We start from the raw sequence: 24541 nt of genomic DNA, 5'->3' as shown, positions 1-24541 counted from the left end.
GTTCCAGTGCATTCCCATGGCAGGTACCAAAAGCCCAGCTGACTGGGTGGGTGTCACACATCGAACACTCCCATCCTATGTATCAGTTGGTGCACAAATCATTCGATGTAATGGCGAGGTCACCGGAGGTCTTTTCCAGCCTTAATGCCCCTGAGGCTGGCCGGGTTACAGCGTGGTGGCAATAACGATTCTAAGCTGCAGAGGGAATGTGACTGAGCGTGGCAGCACCAGCAAACCTGCGGCAAGGACACATTCCCGCTGCCTCCGGCTGACCTAGGGCACGCTCCGAGCGCCCACGCTGCTGTGCTCAGCTCCATGGGCACTGCCTGCCGCCGCTGGCTTGTCACAGGTGTGCGTGGCGCAGGTAGCAGAACTCGGTGCCATACCACAGGGAAAATCTGCCACTAAACCTGCGGCAAGGACACATTCCCGCTGCCTCCGGCTGACCTAGGGCGCGCTCCGAGCGCCCACGCTGCTGTGCTCAGCCCCACGGGCACTGCCTGCCGCCCTGGCTTGTCACAGGTGTGCGTGGCACAGGTAGCAGAACTCGGTGCCATGATACCACAGGGAAAATACACCACGGGCATTGCTGCAGAGCACTGAGGTATCAGGAAATGGCAACAACATGACTGCTTGTGCAACTGTAACTCAGCTCCTTTATGTATGGTGGGATGGCAGTGCTTGCTGTCCTTTCCAACAAAAGATTTTTAATTTATTTTGCACAGATATTTTGGATAATGCCCTCATTCCTGGAGTGCTCTTAGAGTGGCAAGTGCTGAACACTCCTCATTACACTTAGAGCTGTGCTCTGAATGTGCAAAACATGGCAAAAATTACCAGTGTTCCAAAACTCCTGTAGGTCTAGGTGCCTCAAATCTCAGAATATGGGTGTGCTCGTGTAGGTACTTATTCTGGTCCTGGCACATGTCTCTTCTCCAAGGCAAAATGAGGCAACATCAGTCTCTTACCTACGGCATCACTCTGGGGAGGTGAGCGCAGTAATAGCTGCAAAACACTCGCTGTGTGGGGTACCTGTGGAAGACCTGTGGCTCTGCAGGCAGCCTGGGGCTGGAGCAGTGAGTCCTGAATAGCTGGAAAGGAAGTCCTAAACCTCTTGCCACTCCTGAAGGAGCCAGGAGTCCTGCAGAAAACCAAATGTTACTGCAGGCTGTCGGAGTTCCAGGTGTTGGCGCAGCTGTGAGTCCTGTGCAGGACTTCTCAACTTTAATATTCTCTCATCGTTGGGTATTTGGTGTTTTCCTTCCCAAATACATTTAAGTAATTAGCACGAAAATAGGATGTGGGAATATCTTTTCTCCTGATATGTGACATTTACAGCTTGCCTGCAACCAGTGGGCAGGGAGCCACCACTTGGGCAGGTATCTCCCCTGCCACAGGGCTCAGCCATCAAGGTCAATCCCAATCCCACTGTCTCTTTGTGCTGCCCGGAGATCTGGCTTTGTTTTCCATTCTCCCCATGCTGGCATTGGGTGAGGACATGGTGGTGGGAGTGAAGCCTTGGCCTTTCCTGTTACTGTTGGGGCCATTGGGTTTGGGACCTCCCAAGGTGGGCAGACAGACGGACAGCCATGTCCTCCTGTCCGGCAGCGCCCTGGCCCATAGCAGCAAGGGGAGCTCAAGGCTGAGTTGCAAACAGGCACAGTTTCAAATAAATGCGGTTTCAGTGTAACTCTTACGATTTATGTGCGGTTTCAAAGCCCCACATAAACATCTTTTTAGTCCTTAAAACATCACTTTGAAGTATGTGGTATTCATTAGCTCCCTTCTGTGGAGTAGGGAAGCTGACAGGTTTCAAATGAGATTTTAAATATCTTATTGCAGCATGCACTGCAAAATCCTTTGTCACGTTTGAGGGTGCAGCCATTCATATCAGACAGATGTGATTATGTGTTTATTTACATGTGATGAGTCTCTTTGCTATAACACCAATACCCCAAAAGCAGATTATAAAAACAGTCTGGTGAAGAGTAGTGATTTTGGCAACGCAGAAGTGCTGCTTGCAGAGCAAGCCAGGCTCAGTGGCCCTGACCATTGTGCTGATGCCAGGGGCTGAGGGATGGACACAGGGATGTGAGGAAGGTGCAATGCTCTCAGCACCCTTAGGCCTCTCTGCAAGTCAAAATCAGAAGCACCTGCTGCTTCTTTTATGAGATGAGGAGATGGCCAACAGTGCTGTACAGTGCCTGAGCTTCTCTGGAATAGTGTAAACTGAAATCACACACATGGTTTTTCTTCCTGCTTGTTTCAAGTACCTGTGAGCATCCATGCCCCAAAGCATGGCCACAAAAGGGGAGCAAGTACCTTCTTGGGAAAGAAAGGGGGAGGGTCAAGGAGCTGTCTGCAAAGATGGTTTACAGAAGAGAAACCAGAGGGAAAGGAGTTTCCCGTATCCTGAGGGGATGCAGTTCTGTTTCCATCTCCTTCTGGAACACAGCATCTCTGATGCTTGCCATTGCCCTGATCCAGGCCATAGAGAGGGCAGGGAAATGTTGCTGGATCATTTCAGAGGGATGCCAGTAGCCAGTAACTATGACCAGCTGGAAAAGGCATTTCACTTTAAAGAGCATATGGAAAGCATTAGGAAGGGAGAGCACGTGCACTGCCATAGCCATGTTAGTTGGAACAAAAATATAAATAGCAGCATTTCACAGGTGACTTCTGGTTTTTGCAGGTTCTACAAAACAGAGAAATTAAAGAATCAGGTGAGAGGGGAGTTTCAACATGAGGGCTGAGCAGATAAACTAATTTTCTACCATTTGCATGGATTGGAGGAGGTGTGGACAGGAAGGTTTTCAAAGTAGCTGGCCCCTAGGAGTTACCTTTACAAAAGCCCTTGCCTCTGCAATGCCTGGTGATGAGTGTGGTCTAGAAGGCTAAGGAGGGCAGAGTACCTTGCTAGGTGTTTTCTATTTCTCTGCTCCCCCTGGACACAGTAACATCGGGGAAAAACATGTTGGGAAGGCGAAGCGAGAAGCTGCAGAAGGTGGAGGAACAGAAGGGTTTCTGAAATGTGTCAGACAAACACAACTTGCCTGCAGCTGTGGTGTCTCTCTGAAACACCGAGCCATTGTTCTCCTCTACAGTGGGTTAGAAATCTGACAAATTCAACTCATGGACTGATTTTTTTCTTCTTCTTTTTTTTCTGATGAAGTGCCCTCATTGGTCTGCTTTTGGTGAACTGCCAAGCAATTCGCACTCATTCGCCTGACCAGCTGTAAGAACCCGATTGCCCTCCTGCAGCCCTCATTAAGCACCCTCCCTGCTGATCCAAATACAGAAAGGTCAGGAGGGTGAGCTCCAGTAAATTATAAGAGATACATCCTTAGCTGCTGTGCTGTGTGTGCTGGTTCTCTTGCATCTCTACACTGTATCTGCAGCTTGGACTTCTAAGGAAAGACTGGTTCCCTTCTTCCAGAAAACCAAAGCATCAATAAATCCTAGGGGAAATAAAAGAGGTGAGGGGGATTGATCCCTTCATGGACAACCCCTCATAGACCTTTATACGATGTACCTCTAAAAAGAAAATATTTCTTATTTTTATCAGTACTGGTTCATTCACAACATGCTTTTCACACATCCAGAGTGTCCTTGACACTTGCACTTGTTTGAGAGAGGTGCTGGAAGAGCTGTTCCTGCAAAAGCCTGGTCAATGCAGGGCTTTCAGTGGTGTTTGCACCCTCACAGCATTTCCACTGAGCCTTGAACACCACTACATGTCCTGCTGCAGCACAGCAGCAGGGTGTTGTTCCAGGGGCTCAAGCTGAGTGACTGTTGGCCAACAGATCAGTTCTAGGCTGCAATCCAAGAGCCAACATGTTGGTATCTTGCAAATTGTTCCCACACCTTACTTCCCTGCTCCTGAAGATACTCAGCTTTCCAGACAGCAGTCTGTGTTTATCTTGTCTCTAATGAGGACCACAGCTGTGGCTGTCCTCTGCTTTGGGTTCCCTTTCTTTCTTTTTCTTTCTTTTTTTTTTTTTTAACCCAATGTTAAATGGAGTTGAGGAAAGAACAAGAAAACTTTGAGGAATAATCCAAGCCAAGAACATGTTGTAATGGGAAAGTGAGTTAGAAATGCACAGTTTCTCAATTAAATAAGTGTTAGTTAGAAATCTACATAGAATAAAGATCCTGCTGCTCGCACAAGTCCTCCTTTTGAAGTCAATGGTTCAACATCCTATTTCTTTGGCAGTAAAAAATTAAACACATAGTGATGAAGATCTGGGCTATGAAAAATCTACTTGCTTAATTAGCAGCTTTCCCTGGTGGCATTGCCAGCTCCAAAGTATGAACTTAAATTTTAAAAAGACATCAAACAACCCCTGCATCTGTCCTCCTCCTAGTCCCTGCTTTTTAAGAATAGGAAGTTCATGTGTTAAATGTGAGGGATAATAAAATGATGTGCTGTCATCTTCCTGGTCTTTAGGCAGGCACTTTTGAGTCTGTATTGCTGTTGATATCCAGACCAGTAGTATCACACCACGTTGCTGGGTGCTGTGCAGGAGCAGCACAGTGTCCCTCCAAGGGTTTGATAGTGCCATGCACTTTTTAGCAATGGCATGTTACATTTGTGAACAGTGCACTGAAATATGATGGAATATTTGATGACTCATCAAGCTGAGGGTGATACGAGGCTGGATTAACTGTGGATCCCTTCACCTGAAACTTTTCATCAATCTTTCCTTTATTCTGACCCTCAAAGTGTGGTACAAAGCCCTCATCCTGCCTCATGCTGGTAAAACCAGCACCAGCTGATGTTGAAAGAAGTCGATTTTCCTTGAAGCTTTCTGAAGCTCAGGCTGCATACACATTTACCATTCTGTGTCCTTTTGGAAATTGTATGTTTCAAATGCAGACACAATGGCAGGAATGAAGAGTTGTGAACTTAGTTTAGGGTCTGTCAGCTGAGGCTCAGCAAGCAGCCAGCCAAAATGGCAAGACATGAGACTTAGTGAGTCCAGACTGGATACATTGGTGGAAGAAACTGGGAGCAGAGCAGTGGATACTTCTGCCCTTGCATCTTTTTTGGACACAGAAGTTGGTAGATCACAGTTCCTGCCTTTTTCACCAGGAGGTATCTGCCAACACTCTTGTTTATTGCTGGATCTGTGTATCCATGAGCGGGCCGTGTAGCCAGGAAAGCCAGGTGGGGGAGACATTATGAACTGGCTTATTAAGAGCTGAAAGGTGACTTTGCAAAGACCCGAATGTCATAATGCATCATAATCTCTTCAGGAAAACAAACAGGATTTTTTTTGTCAATTTGTGAACCTTTATGATATTGAGAGGGCACAGAGCTGCAGACTGTCCCTGATTTTCAGATGAATTGCTCCACTAATATAAAAGATATTCTCATAATAGTCACAAATTAGTTGATTGCTTGAAGTGCCAGAATCCTTAATGCTCTGCTATTTTAACATATGGAAATTGATTCAACACTTACCATCTATTTAGAGATGTAAATTTATTGAAAAAGATGCCACTTCTTCTTAAGCTTTAGGCGAGCTCTGATACTTAGCTTTCTGGGCACAAGCAGGTTTTTAAGAGGACTTACGATTTTAACTGCAGCAATTTACTTTCCTTCTAAAGGAGGGGAGAAGCAGAGAAAAATTGACTGTATTGTGTACTAGGGAAAAAAAAAGATACTGGTACAGGCACTGGTGTGAACTGACACAGATAGCACAGTATCTGGCACATCATACCCTGAGGGTCTTTTCCCAGGCACAGCACTGGCCCAGACCTTGCCCTAACTTCTGCTGCAATTGCTCTGTAAGTCCACACTGATGTTGGAAGCATCCCTTATTTCTGACACTGTCACTTGCTTTAGGGGAAGAGTAGTGAAAAACCGAGCACAGGCAGTGACAGCAATGACATTGGCTGGGTCAACACCCCATGGAAAAGAAATCTGCCCTCCTTTCCAAGGTTAGCCTAAGCTCCTGAAAGCAAACAGCCTCAGTCTCTTGGGATGCCTTCCTGCAAGGGCAAGCCCTGTGCTGATGTCATGGGCATGAGGCTGCTGATAGGATTAGATGAGAAAGTCCGGAGCCTGGTCCTAGCTGTGCTGCTGACAGCCTTCCTTTTGATTTGGTATAGTCACTTAGCACCTTATAAGATGGAGATTTGTGTGTATTAATTAGGAATACTGTTCATGCCTTAGAGCTTGTGAAAATATGAGTTTCTCATGTGGAAGAAGATTTTGTTTTTAAAAATGGTTGTCTTAAGTATTTGATCCTGTGTTATTATTATTCAGTATGATTCATATATTAATGCAATACCAAGAATGTCTCCATAAGGCCTAATATTATGCTTCTGGGATTAAGCAGTATTTCTTAACGTGTTTCTTATCCCAGTTTTTTTGCAGAGAAGCTGGAATGGGGACAGTTCACGCAATGTGCCTACACATTAGTAGTTAGCCCAGGTCAGGAGAGCACTTACAAAGTGAATGCCCCAATCATCCCTACTTACCCTGCTGTGGTTTGCATCATGAAGAGGGCACAAGAGGTGGCTTCCTCTCAGATGAAAGGCAGACAGCATGCACATTGCAATCTCAGCACTCTCCTGCATTATGGATCTGCTCCCAGGCTGTACTACTCGCTAGCACAGACACAGCTGCAATATATTTATTGCACCTTAGAATCTCTTGATGGAATTCGGGAGGTGAGTTCACTGACTGGATTAATTAACCATCAAGCCTGGTATTTTGACTGGTTAATGTTTAATCAGGGGCTTTATTTTCTAGTTTACACCATCTTGTTTATGATGTCGAGTCCAGCCTCAGTAGTATGGAAGAAAAATCTGGATCTGTTTCTGAGGTAAAGCATATTAGTGTCTTGCATAAACCTGAAAAAATAATGTGGAGTAAGGGTTATAACTGGAAGTCACTTCTTGGGGTCTAGCTCAATCAGAATCTTTACTCCCAGCGGGAACTTGTGATATCCCTTGTCTTAAGACTCACTAGCTCTTCTTTGAAAAGAGCAGGAAACCACCACAGCCTACAGCTGCTGAGTGACTCCCATCCCTACCCTTCCCTTCTGCCATCGCTCTCCAGCACCCAGACCCAAATAACTCTCTCTCTTCCCTAATTACAATGACTGCATACCTAAATATAACACTTACATTGTGAAGGAGAGGGTGACAGCTACCAGTAACTCTCAGGGCATTCAAAGCCTCTCCACCATAAAGGTGACCTCTCACCTTGATTGTGCTGGGCTGCTCTGAGGTTATGGTGTGACACAGCTGACAGAACACTGTGGCTGCCATCACTGGGTGGTCTCTCACCTTTGTGTCCTCTCCACTTCAGTCCCATCAATGGCCCTGCTGTCATCTCCTCTGTGCAAACCTCTTGCAAACATCTCCTCCCACTCAGCTTCCCAATGCACACATGGCACAGCCTGTGGCTCCAGTGTAATTGGCCATTTTGGTACATGTCCCATACACTTACACAGTTTTTTGTCATCTTTGGTATGTGTGACAAGCATGCAGGGCTCATAGCACAGGCTCTGTGCTCCTAGCAGACTATCACAATCTTGATACTTATTGGAAGCACTGGAGCAAAATCCATGATTCCCAATGAAGTCTTTAGTAGCTGTTTTCCTGAGCAGGTGCTTGTTCAGTTTTGTTAGAGTTGTTAACATCTGACAGTAAGAAAATGTTAAGGAGGTGTCAGAGCTGTGGAGGAAAAAGCCAATTCCCAAGTCATGGAAGGGTGATGGCAGAATTTATGGGCTGACTGGGGTGGCAAAGGAGCAGACAATTATACCTTACTGGCAGCACACAGGGCATGTTATCCTTCAGAGCTGACCCTCTAAAATGCACCTCAAAGATTTTCACACAACATCCTACAACAAAGCTAGCTGGTCTGGGAAGAAACAAAGGTCAAAATTTTCATGTAAACCATTCAACATGATATGTAGGGCATTTTTACACTCTGCCCTTCACAAAGCCCTATTTTTACAAAAGTTTATGAGAATGAAAATCACAGTCAGAGGTACCAGAACCTACAGGTTCTGTGGGATTTCAAGTCAGATTCATATAATTCCTTCTGAGATGTCCCATCAGTTGTCTCATTTAGTTGTCAGTGCCATTTAAAAAACATACAGTTGTGCTAAATCCAGTAGCACACAGAAGAACAAAACATGTCAGCCTCACTCCAGTCCCTGCTTCCACCAGTATCTGCCTAAAAAGCTAGGGAAGTGTGGGTACCTTCACTACACAGGGCACACAAAAACTCACTAACAGAGCTAAACAAGACTTAGCAAAGCAAATCTTCCCCTCAAAACACTTGCTCAAATCCTTTTAGCAAGATATTTTCAACCTAATTTTTCTCCTATCCTCACTCCTCCCAGCCACAGGGCAATGGGTAGCAATGAATTTTAACAATTTATAACAATGCTGTGAGATCAAGTCAGGCCAGGTCAGGCCATGGCTCCATGACAGCATCCTCAACATATGCAGCATCAGCTTGATGTCTTTCACCCTCTGTCATCTTGCACTTTCTCTTGTCCAAAGGAATACTGCTTAGTCCTAATAAAAGCAAAGACAAGGAGGGGGAGGAAGATGGGTCCATTCGCAAGGTCTTTTTAATTTACAGTATTTACAGTAAGTTCAGAGCAAGGATGAATACAGCCAGTGCATTTGTAACGTTTCAACACCTACCCCATTTCCTGTAAATTCCTGTAGGACTTTTTGGCAGCAGAAAGCAGAACTATGCTAGAAGTAATGGAATTACAAAAGAAAGAAAGGAAGGGAGTGTAAGCAGTGGGAATAGGAAGCAGTAGCTAAACAGAGACTTTCCCCTTTATATACACACCCTTCTCACATAAACCAGAGGCAGCTATTGCCTAACTGACTGTTAGTTTTGTTGATCACTTATCTTCTGAGAACAGGGTTTGGGTGTAGGATCAACAACTTTTAGTTCACATGTCTGTCCCCAACGTGGCAGCTTCTGTTTGTGAGGCAAGCATCAGCAGTACTCTTTTCCTTTTGATGGCACACGTATTTGTGTGGGAATAACAAACTGTAAATAACCAGACAGACCCAAGATGTCATCATTCATCGTCATTCAGCAGCTGAATCCACAGTTATCATCAGAAGCCTTCATCCCACCAAGATGCCCATTCCTGGGCAGCTGTGTTTTCCACAGGATCTCTCTGACTCAGCAGCTAGCACACTGAATAATTACTGAAAATAAGTGTTCTCCAACACATGCATTTCCAGGCTATGTTTCTCTTCGTTTTCAAATTAAAAAAAAAAAAGAGAGACGTGCACAGATTGTTGAACTTTTTGGGTTTTTTTGACAACTCAAGTAAATGGACTTTGAAGGAGAAAAAAAAGACTGTAAAGCTTGGCACATCAAAGTCTTTCTATACATAAACAGGCCTATATCTAGTCTATAATACAGGAAACTGCGAATCAACTAAGAGCATCTTCAAAATAGATGTACTACCCACAGTCAAACACAGAGCTATTCAGAGACATGCTGAAGAAAAACCTTTTTCCATCAGGCTGCCTTCTCCACAAAATCAGTTCAGCCAAGACTTGTGAGAGGAGGGGATCTTTGGTGGAACAAGAAAGGGCAGTGCCACCCACTCTTACACATGTGGCTCTCATCAGGGGCCTGGGACACCTTCTGCTCAGAGGTGGCTGTTCCTGTGGTTTAGCTGGAGCAATTCAAGCTGTGCCTGCTGGCAGGGCTGGTCAGCCCATGGGGCTGGAACAAGGGCAGAGATGGGTGGATGTTTTTCTGCACATGACTGAAATCTGGAACATGAGCTTAGGCATTGCTGCAATTGTATTTTAAGACATCCCACCCGGGCAAGCAGATGACTGAATTTGTCCCTTTGGAAACCAAGCGTTTTTATGAAAAAGAGAAATTGTAACAATATTTGAAATTGTGACAATCTACTTAAATCATTATTGCTTATTACTCCTACAGCAATTCTAGTTAGGGAAGTCATAAGCAGGCCATGTTTGCTGGTGAAGTTTAAGGAAGCCAAACCACTGAAATGAATGAAGTCACTGAATAGAAGAAACCATCAGAAACTAAAGCTGCCTTGAACTGCTCACCCTGCCGTGGCAGGCAGGCAGCTTCCCATGAATGCAAAGAAATCCTTAGTTTCAATTCATTTTCATAACTGTACTCCACATACACTGTTAATCCACATTTTAACTAACTTGCATATAAAAGAGGTTCCTGCTTTATGTGGAAAAATTACTGTGTGGTGATAAGATGTGCTAGTCCTGAAATCCTGCAGGATTAGAACCTACCACAAATAATCAGGAAGACGTTATTTCATTAACAGGCTTAATCAAAACATTTTAGTCAACTTATTTCTCCAGCATGTTAAATATATTGCTAACTAATTAAGAAAATTCTAAATAATTGCTTGGATTCCATTTTTCCATCCAAATGAAACTTACTGCAAATTATGAACCAATGAACAGGCATCTAACAGGAACAGATAGACAACATTATTGTCTCAATACAAGAAACATAAAATTTCAAGGGCCTCAATCAAAATGTCAGGCTGGCAATGGCTTTAAAACACATAGGTGTATTCAGAAAAAAAAGTCAACATATTGCTGCTGCGTGGCAGCCACCTCTTCTGATCTTAGAAGTTGCCTAGGCATGGTTCACCTTCACAAAATACATTCCAAGTACCCGAGAACTGTGGGAAGGGTGGAGATGCCAGAGAGCTCCTCAGGCAGGAGATGCCAGGAGCTGCTTGGGACAATGGCAGGGAGGGAGGGGCTGGTGACACACTCATAGGGACTGGCTGGCTCACACCCCCAAGCAGGCTGTGGTTACTCACCTGCTGTGGAAACATAAACAGCTCATGAACAACAGGCCACCCTTGATATGATGCATCTGAGGGGGATGCAAAGCACAGACCCCAAAAAAGTTTAAAAGCGGTGCAGTTGTGTGAAAATATGTTAATTTGGTTACCAACAGAGAAGGGGAAAAAATCTGTCAGGGAGGGGTGAGCAGGAAAACATGGCCTAGAGTACAAACAAGGCAGAAATTGATTATCTGAATGAAGCTTTCCCAACTGCTGATCTAATCAGCAATTAAAGCAGCGATTCAAATCAATGTAGCCTGGTGCTATCTTACTCTCTAAAGTTTCATATCTTTTATTTACACATAATTAATAAACTTCCTATGACATGTTCTGGATTTTAGAGTACAGTAGAGAAGGTAGTGGATGGTAAGAAATGAAAATGTTGCATTCTGCTGCTTTTCCATTTGAGTACAAATAATATCAACAGAACTTAGGCATTCACTCCAGCAATGGGGAAATGACATCAGAAAAATGTCTCCCTGCTTATTCAGATCTTTAGATGGGGAGAGTCAGGAGAAGCATTAACAATTATTAGACTGCAAACCATACCAGGCAGATCTCCTATACCAAAGCATGAAATCCCAGACTGGTACAAGCTTGTAAAACAGACCAGAAGAGCAATTGTGGCTTTTCATCAAGTATATTTCATAGTTGTCCATTAAAATACATACCTACATCACAAAACACTTTAAAAAAACCCAAGTATTTTTAATGTATGTACAATAATGCAAAAATATGCCTAAATATGTATCTAATGCAAAAAAATAAACCATTTAATAAAATCTCCCTTCAAATGTCCCCTTGCTCTTCAACATGTTAAAAAAAGGACAGAGCTCAGTAAACAAACAGGAGTTAAAACACAAACTTACAGATGAGAGCAGTGCAAAGCAGAACCTGAGAATGGAGAGGCATCTGATTTAGCTTCCCATTCCCCAGGATTACACCACAACTAAGGTGCAACTTGTCCTATGTCAGCGGAATTTTGATTTTAAGAAGTCACAAGAGGCTGCCTATGGCACTCATTTTCCATGTGAGCAAAAAGTTAATGATAATCCAACTAAGCACCCTTTAAACACCCTTAAACAGGGGTGAATTTCACCCTTGGCAAATATTTCATGTTCTGTGTACTCCTGCCAAGCACAAAGAGGTCTTGTCCAATGAACAGTATGGACTAAAGTCTACCTTCACAACTGTGGTGGGAGAGAGACTTCAGCTCTTTCATGGCTGCTTGTTTTGTCACCTCTTCTTTTTGCATTCTCTAGGAAACTGCAAACAGGGCTCCAGTCTTAGAATTTCAATAAGTCAAATATTTTGCATTTGTGGCATTGCAATGTCACTAGTAGTTGGGCTTGTAACTATTTCTAAAGACTAGGTCTGAAAGTCTGAGTTAAATGAGACCCTTCAGTTTCTAAGGAGAATGATTATCTGATTATTACTTGGATGAGTTTAGGTGATTGATGTGTATCCTTTATTTTGCTAGAGTCACTGCCCTCGGAGCACAGCAGGCTGTATGTGACACAGCTCTTGTTTGCAGAAGCAATCTGAGGAGGTTTCAGTGTTGCTCCATACAGAGAGGGTGGCAGGAATTGAAGCACTATTTTAAAAACCTGCTTATAAGGCACTGATGCAGCAAGGTTTGTGACAAACATGGTTTAATCATTCCTATTGTCCAACTGTTTAAAAGTCAGTCTATTAAATCAACCATAAATAGCAACAAAAAGGCATTAAAAAGTCCCAAACCAAAGAAATCAATTTAGTATTGAAACTTAATTTATGGCAGTTCCACTTCAGTGCACACACTAACTCCTGCATTTTTTTTAACCTCATTGTAGGCACATGCTCACCCTATATACAAAAGTCCCCTGACAAAGTCATGATGTGCTGAACATACCCTACAAACAAGAAATTTTTAGATGACCTCACATAATTACATGTTAAACTTACAGATGGTGGACAGGAACATACATTGGCTCACCCACTGTACATATCTACTCCAAGCTTTAGCAGAATAAGAATATACACAATATATACATGTAATTCACACAGTAAAACAGTCCTCAACATCTGCTATTTTGTAGGGCTATGCATTTCTTCTATTAAAATTCCACACATGGAACCATCTCTGTGCCAGCTCCTCTTCATAAGCAATAGGATCACTTCAAGGTAAATTAGTTCTTCATGTATATGTAACAGAAACAGCAAAAGCTCAGCCTCTAGTCATCACTGTCACTCCCAGACTCACTCAACTGCAAGTCGTTTCCTATGGAAAACAAAAACCAACAAAACACAACAAGTGAGTAGGCGTTAATTCACATTTCATGGCAATCAAACCAAAGAAGAGTCACATTTACACTGGAAGATTTAAATAACACATGAAATGAATGCAAACATCATCTGTGATTTAATGAAACTGCCCAAGAGTCAAGAGCTGCATGGGGCTAATAGCTGGATTCAGGCCAAACCAAGCATCCTTGTCTCCAGAGCCACCAAAGGTGTTCCCTGGTGCGACAACAGCCCTCTCCATGCTAGCAGCTGCAGAAAACATTCCACAGTCTCCACCCACCAAAGCTCCCATGTATGGCTCTGGGACAAGGCATTGGGGAATTCCTTGGCTTTCTTTACCCTTTAAAAACAGATTTTTTTTTTTTTTTGGTGTAAGACCATTTGGGTAGCCAAGGCAAGGCCTCCACATGTCAATAAACCAAACGGACTGTTAAAGCCATCACAACTCAAGGCTGAACTAAGCTGACACGTGCTTTGAAGGTAAAGGCTGCCCTCCTAAGTGCAGAGATCAGATGAAAGGCCAGGATATGGATCAAACCTACTGGCTCTCACTCTGTCTTGCAGAGCACTTGTGATTCGGTGAGATGGAGGGGATAAAAAGGGGCAAGAATCATGCTTGTGTTCTGATAACTGAACCTATCTCTTCCAGCATTCTCCACAGCCCTCCCCTCAAATCAGCTGCAGGGCATCTATTCAACAGACATAGAGATAAGGGACACAAGAACTTGGGTTAGGGGTGATTTTCCCCACAGCAAAAGAATTTTAAATCCAAAGGTAAAAAGCACTGCATGAAGAGAGAAGCTACCCTAGTAGTTCCCAGATTCTCCTGCAGTCAGAGGCTTCAGATCATTAAACCCATGCAGTATTGTGGTCATGGAGAAGCAGGAAGGAGGCTGCTCACAACCAGAAACAGGGACATGGACCCAGTCCTAATGACTTTGTTGAACTTGGAATTTCACTTAGTCCTTCATTACTGGCAGGAAGACTGACAGGCCTCTAAGTTTTGCAGCAGGGCTTTTTGGTGGGATCTGTACAATATACTTATCTTCTCAGAGCTGGAAACCCTACACATACCTGTATTCAGACTCCACTGATTCCTTATGAATGGGTGCCAAGAGATGTGTGCAAATATGCCTCAGCAGGAATTAAGAACAATTTATGGCAATTGCAAATTCAGTATTTTAACTCTACTGAGTTAGAATATACCTGATGTAGCATAAGGAAAGAGCAACACAGATGCACACCATGTCCCCAGAGAGAGTCACATGGGACAGAACTATGCTTTAAAAATGTGCCTGACTCTGTTTAAAGGGTGAAGTGAGCTTGTACTGATTCAGTGCTTGCAACACCATAGCTGCAATATTTTAACATAATTTTAATTTAAATTTCCCTTCAAAATGTGGTATTTGTGAAAATACAGCTGAGACCAACACAATAAATATGCTGACAAAGTAATACCGAAGACCACAGAGATTGCACTTAGGAACCCAGGACAGCCTTGAGCCATTCACAGTTCTTCACAGACTTTTAACTGACATGTGTCAAGTTAAAGGTCTGTTTATATTTCCATTTAATCTGTATATTCACATGAAAATAATTCATCTAGTGCACCACATCCACACCAGTGGCTACTTGGAGGCCTGAATCAAGACCCAACAGGGACAATGGGGACCACTGCACTGATGCCCACAGGCTCTCCACACCTTCAGACAAGTCTCAGCCCCCTGTTGATAAAATCTGCCCATGTACTTCAGCCAGTGCAACTCTCTAGAACTACTATTTGGCAAAAGTAGTGAAGTTAGCCTATCATGCTAAGTAAATGAGTGGTCATAATCAGCTTTCAGCAGTGTTAAGACACAAGCATTTACTTACGGAGCGTGTTCATGAGCTGATTGCTTCCTTGTGGCCTGCTGGTGCCATTAGCAACAGCATTCCTGTTGTTGTACTGCTGGTGTGGTGGCTGGGAAGGGGAAACATGTGCTGGCTCTTCCCCCTCGCTGCTAGAGCTTTCATCTTCACTCCCAGATGAGCTTTCTGAATCCGATGAGCTGCTTCCACTGCTGCTGCTCATCTGCTCAATAATTTCAACCTCTGCTCTCAGCTCTGAAATAAAAAGAAATTCATCTGGTTGATACCATAAACAGGGCCCCATGGAATTTTGGAAAAGAATGTGCAAATGCAATGGTTTTGTCGAGTATAGTTTATCACACCAAAATACCTCACATGAAAAATCAAGACAGGAAGGGAAACAAAAAAAATCCTGAAAACTTTTTTATTTATTACTGTAGCGAAATTTAAAGAAGCAACAGCACAGATTACATGATAAAACCTCACTTCCACAATTATTCTTCATATACTTCACATTCCTGAAAGCACTTTCAGCTTCATTATTTCTGACAGGCTACAAAGTAAGCACATTAGCTGATCGAGGAAATCTAAATCTGAATTGTTAGATGCTGACATTTAGGCTTTTGGAAAACACAAAAAATGGTCTGTCGGGGAGTGGGTACATGGACATGGGCAAATGATCACAACAGAAACTGCCTTGACTTCAGAGAAAGTATGAAACTGCTTCAGCACAGTCACACAGTCCATTGTAAACAAACTTCAGAAGGAGATGGATGACACCAATTAACTTTGCAGTAGGACACATGAGAATAGCTGAGAATTTTCACATACTGGGGAGTGGCAAAAATACCACAACCTGCTAAAGTAGCCAGGAAATAATGAAACTACTCTGAAACTAGGAAGTTATACAACTCAAGACACTGCCCACTTTAGGGTTTCCAGTGCAAAGAAACACTGGAATGCTGTGATAGCACCACAACAGCCTCATCAGCAACAGCTAGTGTTGGCTGAATGACTGGTTACTAAAGAGCTATTAAGGTATGTCAGCCCAAATTATACAATATTGTTAAATTTTTCATAATTATAAGTGGCCTAAACACTAGTAGAGGACAACTCCTTTGTATCCACCCACAAAGCTGAGTATCTAATGACTCAGTTCATCTTGGCAGGTTTCCATGAGAGAACAACATCTACACATATATTAAGCGTGGAATATGAAACTCTCAAAATTTAGGCTTTTTTTGTGCCAGCAGTACCATACCCACAGGGTTAGAACTCTGTGCTTGTCCTGGAAACTCACAGATTAAAGGGACAAGAATGAAAGAAGGGAGAGATGAGGTATTATCACCCCTACCTAAAAAGTGGAGAACTGATGCTGGGAGTAATTCATGTTAGGTCAGATGTGTGTCAAGAGTCCCTTTTTTAATAAGACTCATTTTCCTTGGGCTAAAAAATAGCCCAATAAAAATAAAAGAGCAACAGCTAAAGTTTTCTAAACTTTATAAAACTTTAAAAGTCTAAAATAAAGAGTAACAGCTAACTTTTCAGCCTCTGCAATATCTGCTGGAGAGAATTCCTCTAGCGTAGCATGTATTAGTTTGAGAAATTGTGTTTTCTTTTGCCAGATTTAAAATCACTGTTTTTCACTTTCAAGGTTTAGAGCTCAATTTCAAGTGCTATGGTTATATTCCAGCTGGGTATTTAAGGATAGCAGTGCTGTTTCTCCAATTTATTTCCTACATCTAGATCCCTGCCTATACCATCTGTGCTCGCTGTAGTTTACCAGTATGCCAGCTACAACCTACTCTTTCAACTTGAAGACTTAGCATAAGAGACCTTTGGAAGAGAAAGAAAATATGATTCAACAGAATCATATATTGATTCAACTGGCCAACAGCAGATGCTACTTTGTACTGTAATATCTTTCTCCCTTATTGCCTCTCAACACAATCTTGCAGGCTTTAAAAATATATTTCAGGCCTGGAGTCTGATACATAAACAAATGAGCACCTGTGAATCACTGTTCTCAGCCTACTCATATTGAGGCTTTCAAATTATAAATGTTCCTTTTATTTAAGGTTAGGAAATTAAAAGGGGAAAGCTAAAGGAAAGGTAACCAGAAATAAGGGTACTTTCTCTTTAAAATTACCAAATATAAACTTTTTTCCCCCCAGCTTAATGATGTAAAATTTCTACATTCTTCTAGTGATGGAATTGTTAGTTGCAAATTACAGTGATTATAATACATTGTCAGAATATCCTGGATTGCAGCAAGCACAATTACCTATCACAGCCCATACTGCAAAAAGATACAACAGACGAGTCTAACACAGGACAAGTGCCCGAGAATTACACATGTATCACTACAGAGCTGGACTCTGGGGCTGAAATGGAAGAATGCTGGCACAGGGACTGAGAACATAGAGCCCACATGTAAAACAGAGTGAAGAAGGTGAGGTGATTCTAGGCATTGGTGGTGAGAGGGAAAAATTAAAACAAAAACACACTGCAGAGAACAAGGGAAAAAGAAATCAAACCTAAGCAAGAAGCACGTACTCGATACAACAGGTGAGGAGATCACTGAAGGAAGTGATGCTGTCTGACCAATGGGAAAGGAAGATTAGCCTGGCCAATTTTAAACAGAATTGAAGATTAGTGTGAGAATGAAGAATGGGAGGTTTCTGCTGGGGAAGCAGAAAACTAAGAGCCCATGAAAGAGGTTTGGTTTTGAGAAAGGAATGAGACAATGCCTTGGAAGTAGTGCTAAAGTCCCTATGCTGAAAAGAGGCAAGAAAAGGCAAAACAGAGCCAGTATCACAAGCTTCAAGGACTGGGAAGTTAAGGCTGTTATCAGTGACACTGGTCACGGGTAAAAACTTGGTCAGAGCCCATCTTCTCATCAACTTCTGTCTCATAGGCTGAGAGCTTCCACTCAGATCTCTGTTTTCTCTCATTCCTTGAGCCCAGAATTTTAAACATCTTGTTTGAGCAGATGAGAGAAAAGCAATGGTTTTCACTAATGTTCTGGTGGCTACAGCACCACTAGAAGTCTGGCAAGTGAAATTCAGCAGGGCCACTAAGGAATTCTGTTTAAAACACTCTTGTCTCACACTCTCAGTGACTAAGCCAATGATGACATCAAAGCTTTACAGGAAAAACACGGCTGCTTTACGATGGTTCGATTTTGCATTTTCCCATTTGACTGCTATGCTCAGTACAGCTATAGGTATTGAAGACATGGGTTAAACATTTCCTCATGGTGCTTCCAATTAAAATAGTTGTGTGTGTATATGTACATATATTCTAAGCTGAACCATGAAAGAATTTGACCTTTCCTAGATCTTTCTGTGCTGTAAGATCAAACACCTCATGTCGAGGCGCCTTCGCAGTTTGAAAGATGACAAGAGTCAGGATGTGCAGCAGTTACTTTTAAAAAAGCTTTCCATACAGTACAGTTTTGAGCACTTGCCTTAATTGAGTCTACATCATCTGAAAAGGCTGACACTGCTTTGGGAACCTAAACTTCTCTACACTTCATGTTACAGCTGTAAAATTTCTTTCAAGAAGACAAAATGACTGTTTTACGCTGGCGGACAAGGCAGGTTTTAGAGTAAAAAAAATAAAATTCAAGGTCAGAAATCATTATCCAAACAGAACAGCCTTTCTCAACAGGGCTGTCTTCTGTATATATTCAGCATCAAATACCATAAGAGTATTTAACTGTTCCTACTTCTCTCAATTCCAATAGGTTGTGCAGATTTTTTAACTAAAGCCTTCACCTTAGACTGCAAGAATACCAAGGATTTCCAGAATAAAGTCATTTAGCTTTAGGGAGGGTTAAGTTTGAATGCCTATAGCAGAACACTTACTGGTAATAATAGAATGCAAGGTGGAGAAATCAACTTGATACTGGCACCCTGAGCATGTGGAGATGGCAGCTAGAAGAGGCAGTATTTTATACTGATGTGCAGAACATTTGATTGAGGTGTTCTTTAGAGACAAACAGTGCTATGGCAAAATCTCCACATACCACAGCTACATTCCAGATAAATAAAATCTGCTCAGATTTTTAAGCACTGAGTCTTCAAACCTGAAATATGTTTCTGTGTTTTTTTTTCCTCAAATGTTGTAATCATGTCAGTATTATTGCATGCTGTAATTTTTCAATATTATTGACAGATATCAGTATGTTGCATGCTGTAATTATGTCAATGCTGTTGAAAACATTTCTGCTGTGGTCAAATAGGTCTGATAAACGTCAACTCTTTTGTGCAAATAAATGGCTGTATTGTGGTATATGTGTGCAAATGTTCACAGCTTAATGAGACATTATCAGATGTAGCTGAGTGTTCAAAAGAACAAGCTCCTACCCTCTCCTATGCTCCCTTCAGGGTCAAGGACAATACAGAAGCTTGAAGAGGAAAGGATTCCACTTGTGCAAAACCCTCGACACAGCCTCCCAAAAGCCTCTGTCCATGAAGGAAGGGAGTGGTTCAATTCCCAGATGCTCTGACTCTGTCCTCAGACACTGTTGTTTGGACAGCTGTGTACTGGGACAACTGACCTACCTGAAAGTTCATTTCCAGCTCATCTGTAAGGGAGGGGTGGAAATGCACAGCTGAGGGTACCAGGGAAAGCAGAAACCTGCACTGAGGTTACCTTAAAACTACTGTGAAACAACACGAGGTCTCTGTGTAAGAGCTTGCTCTTTTGGACACTCAGCTACATCTGATGATGTCTCATTAAGCTGTGAACATTTGCACCCTTAAGTAGGGCACACTGGAAGCAAGAGAGTGTCAAAGTGCCAGAGATCCTTTCAAGAAGTTCCTTTGGGAATTATAAGTTCTGTGCTGTCTTCATTAAACAAAACCCACAGAAATTCAGCTTTCTGTTTATCTTTCTTTCATACAGAGGAAGTACTTCAACCAAAACTAAAGCTAGTACTTGAATGGAAAGAACACAGGATCTTCAGTACAATCTGTGTTCATAAAAACACACATTAAGGGAAGATAACAGGATTGCAGACTACCTTACAGATTTTACAGGTCATTGTCTACATTTCATTGTGGAATGGTGCCATTTTAATTCTACCTTTTTAAAGTAGGTTATTATGATATAAATGGTTTAGCAACGCTGGCACTCTAGATCATCAGTGCTGGAAAAAGTTATAGACTGTAAGCAAAAAACATCTTTTGGCTCTTCTGGGGCTTTGTGCAACTCCCCCTCTAAAGCACCAAATTAAAGTCCTATTTTTAGTACAAGTCAGGTGCTCTAACCCTTGACTTTGGAAACAAAACACCACAGGTTATTTATTTGGAGGTACTTTCATGTAAAAGATTATCAGGTGGCAAAAAAATATTAGTATAGCTGTGAACATTGTGACTTACACTGTAGACCACTAGAAAATGATCTTTTAGAATAAGTGTTACCCCACACAAATGCAATTATTTTACTGTAATACAACCTTTACAAATTGCTGTATGTGTACAAAAGAGTGCCCCAAAGGTTAAGTAACTTATTGTACCCTATAGGAAAAGACATTTAAAATCCACAACTGATTTAATTAAAAAAAAATTGATATATCACCTATTATCTTTTTCTTTACCTATTATACAAAAAACAAAAATAATGTAGCCAACAGAATCTCTCAGACGTTGATTCTGGCTGCTGACCAGCATCCATGTATTGAAATCACTACTGCTGCAGAAAAGTGAGACCAGTCAGCACCTATGCAAACACACAGCTTAGCAGCAAAAATGTCACCTAGTGATTACCATGAACTGAAAAAATACCCTGCTGAGTAATTAACTTCATCTGGGCAATTAACATAGGCTAAGTCTACAGACAAAAATAGCTATATGGGACAGAGAAAAAAAAAAAGAAAGAAACCCAGAAAAAAAAGCAGACAGAAAGAGCAAGCTTAAAATTCAATAATTGTGTCTGGTGTCAGTGCCGAAGAACCAAACAAAAATTTAAAGTATTCCTTATCCTGACTGTATTATCCACAGCAAAACCAGGTATCACATCAGGAGCAAAAGAAGAGCATGGGCAAAGAAAGTGCACCCTACCCACAGCAGAGCACTAAGACAAAACTCTGCCTAAGCAGAAGAGTGAGTTGAGCTAATTGCTTTGAGGTACTTTTGAAATACAAGTTTAGCAGCCATAAGGCATATGTGTCAAAGCTGCAAAGGAGTGGTTGTGGAAGAGGGTAAGCTGCAGGTTTGTTCACTCTCACATTCCTCCCCTACTAGCACTGCTTGGCATGGTGCAAGCTTGCCTTGTGCTGGGAACACAGCTGCCTAGCCCTTCCATCCCACCAACCTTACTCAGTGCAGGGTACTTTCTCCAAGTGACTTGACTGCATAAGGAGACCTTGGACCATCACACTTTGTTACTGCTGCTGTGGTGCAATTGTCCAGCACTGACCTACAGGTTTCTGAATTCACATTAATTTTCTTTCTTCTTTCCCGAACAGAGAAATAGTTTGGAAGAGAGAAAATTACCCAGAAAGAGGAAGCTTTCTCATGCCAGAGAAGATGGCAGTATAAATATCTATTCTAGTAGAAGAGAATAAATAATCACTTTACTAAGATGAATAAAGAAACAAGATATAAAGAAGTCAACACAGTTGTCAAGTACCATCTTTTAATCCCTGAATGTTTTTAGAAATTGCACAGCCATAGTTTTGATTATAAAGAAGAAATACAAAGAAACTACAAACCCTTCTTTACCTCTCTTAATATCGTCCAGCTGGGGCTCTGGTGAAGGATTATCCTTCAAAGGAGAAGTTTTAGGTCCAGCTGCTGGCTTGGTTGGGGCTCTGAACTGTGAAGGAGGCTGAGATGCTCGGGCAGACTGTTGCTCTATCCGGGCTTGGATCTTACTGCTGCCCTCTGCTCTGAAGAAACAACCAGACACATTTAGTGGTACTGTGCAACTGTGTCCAGCTTTTTCAATCTCCTTGTGCTAATGCATCATCTGTGACTTCCTTTTGCACAGATCTCTAATTTGTTTTACAAAGATGAAGACTGAATTACAGCTTTCTGTACGCAACACTTACTTTCAATAACAAAGAAACATATACAACTACACTGCAACACCCTTACAAAATGTATTTTCAAATCCAGATGTGGTTCAGTGATGCCAAATTCTCTACTTGAACAACAATGAAGGCTTTAATTTAGAAATTAGTAGTTGTATTTTTAAAAAAAGAATGATCAATCATAGTAATTTAAAATAACTACAAATCCATTCACAACAAAATCCTGCTTAAAACAATCACAGCGAAAGAAACAATTTTCTCACTTGCAATTAAATAATCTCAAACTGAACTCTCTTAGAGGTCAACTTGGCTAGAGTAATCACTCTTACTGCTAAATACAGCATACAAGCATTTAATTCCTGGGTTTTATCCATTTGCTGTTAACCCTTCAAAACAGTTTAAGCTGTTTCCTTAGTGGAAAATAGTCTCCAGAATAACACTATGCCAACCTGTTTAGTTCAAAGCAGGTATTTCTGCCTTTTATTGAACCCACAATGTGACTGAGATTGCAGACCAGTCAATACCCTTGGCAGAAAAAGAAACCCAAAAAACCAACGACAAACCCAAAGTAGGTTCCTTTACAGTACACCATAATAAGGTTAAAGGGTGTGGTGTATTTATTGCATAACAGCAAAGCCTTTGGGGTTATGGCTTTATGCAGTGCAGCCCAGAAGCGCTTGTAGATATTAGAGCTCAGTTTCTGTTCTAGGAGGGTTCCAGCTCAGCAGTGTTACACTTTGTGTCTGGAAACTAATCCCATAACGCAAGGTAAGTTAAACTAGGCCATGTCAAACTTCCTGGGGATTCACCTAAACCACCTGTGCTACCGGAGCTGCTACATGGAGCATTTACTGGGATGTCTCTGTGCCTCAGTGAACTCTTAGATTGAGTCCTGTTCATTCACCAGTGACATGCAGCTGTTGGATACCACATCAATGCAGCTTACAGTCTATCTACAGAGAAGTGAGGAGTTGGCAAGATACTCACTGTATCAAGTGGAAGGCAAAAGTCAAAGACTTCCAGTATTAATTATGCTCTTGGAACTACAGATGGTTTTATGTGGAGTAAGTTCACTTACTCCTCTGTGAATGTCATCAAGGTATTGACACTAAAAGTCCTGTTCCCACAGAGTGTTAATAGGTTGATCAGAGTGGAAAATAAAAGGCACTTCTGATATAGAAAATCAATGACTTTGCAAAGCACTATTCGTCAAAACAGGGGTCCCCAAATGTTTTACTACCTGAGAAAATATGAAGTATTTTTACCCACACGAGACATAGACCTCAGTGTAACCAAACATCTCACAGAACTCAGGCCCTCCTGCACCTACTTGCTCCCTTCTGACTTAAGCTTCACCCAGACAAAGTCCAGCAGAAGTGAAATTGGGAATTCAAATCTCATCTCTGATGTGCTCATATCCACTGGACAAGATGAATGCTACATGGATGAGTTTTCACATCACTGATTCAGAGGAGTATTACAGTCCATTTACCTTGAACTCAAGGTGTTCCTGGCAAACACCCAGCCAACTACCAGCGAGCTGCAACCCACATTTCCAGTAGTTTTAGCAGCTAAGGCTTCTATACTGCAACAAAGTTTTTTAATGTAAAATTTCTAAACTTATTTAAGAGTTTCTTCTTCACAAGACATGTGAATTACTGCTTTCTCTTTAGGTCTCAAGCTGTGGTTCAGTGATGCTGAAAGAGCCAGACACTGCAGGCAGAGCAGTAGGACAGCTAAAAACTTTCCAGCCGCATACTTTGTAGCATTTGTGCAGCAGAGTATTGGGTCAGAAAGGATTTCTGGCTTCACCAATTCTTCTAGGTAAAGCACCATAACCATTATTTGTACAGCTCTGCCCACCTCCACCAGCTGGAGGCTTTGTACTTGTGTTCCACCTAATATATTGCTTATCCAATATGGGAATGAGTGTTTCTTGTTCCCTAAGATTATGTTATTGAAACATCGTGACTCCCACAGGAAGCTGTAGGGAACAAACCTAGAAAGTCCAATAATCCTTTTGACAGTCTAATATTTTTATGGGGTTTTTTGGCTAACTAGAAATTCTTAAAACACATCCCATCCTTCAGCCAGTGTCTAAAGCCTCAAATCACCACAGGTGTTTCACTGCAAACTATAATTATGTCATTTCAGCTGTGGAGAATTTACAAATTCTTTACTCTTGGATTCACACTCCTATTTGCATTTTTAGGCATGATAATTGGCTATGTAAAGCTAAGGTTTAATAATTAAACATCACTACAAAATAAGAGAGTTCTGTTTCAAAACCCAGTCTTAGTAAGAAACTTAAGCAATAATTAATCCTATCAATTAACCCTGTCCCCAGCTTTACCTTGTTTTCTTGACTTGAATGCTGCTACTAAGTTTTTCCAGCACATATTCCCCAGTGTCATGATTGATAATAAGCACACAGTCCTTCTGATACGGCCTTTTATTTCCTTTAAAGACAGTCATTGGTGGAGTTGAACCCTGGTAAAAAGAAAGAGCA

At 41.9% G+C, this 24541-nt stretch overlaps 1 protein-coding gene across 1 annotated transcript in view; it reads right to left on the bottom strand.

The window, feature by feature from the left end:
- Positions 1-11487: 11487 nt before the first annotated feature.
- Positions 11488-24541, bottom strand: part of EAF1 (ELL associated factor 1) — a 20238-nt gene continuing 7184 nt past the window's right edge. The window contains exons 3-6 of the mRNA XM_039707021.1: positions 24386-24522; positions 21722-21888; positions 15015-15245; positions 11488-13119 (exon numbers count right to left, since the gene is read on the bottom strand). Coding sequence (XP_039562955.1) covers positions 13073-13119; positions 15015-15245; positions 21722-21888; positions 24386-24522 — 582 coding nt within the window. The 3' untranslated portion in view covers positions 11488-13072. The remainder of the gene's footprint in view (positions 13120-15014; positions 15246-21721; positions 21889-24385; positions 24523-24541) is intronic.

This window comes from Passer montanus, unplaced genomic scaffold (genome assembly GCF_014805655.1).
Source record: "Passer montanus isolate IOZ18808 unplaced genomic scaffold, ASM1480565v1 scaffold10, whole genome shotgun sequence".
Lineage (NCBI taxonomy): Eukaryota > Metazoa > Chordata > Aves > Passeriformes > Passeridae > Passer > Passer montanus.
This window is presented reverse-complemented; position numbering and strand designations above follow the sequence as displayed.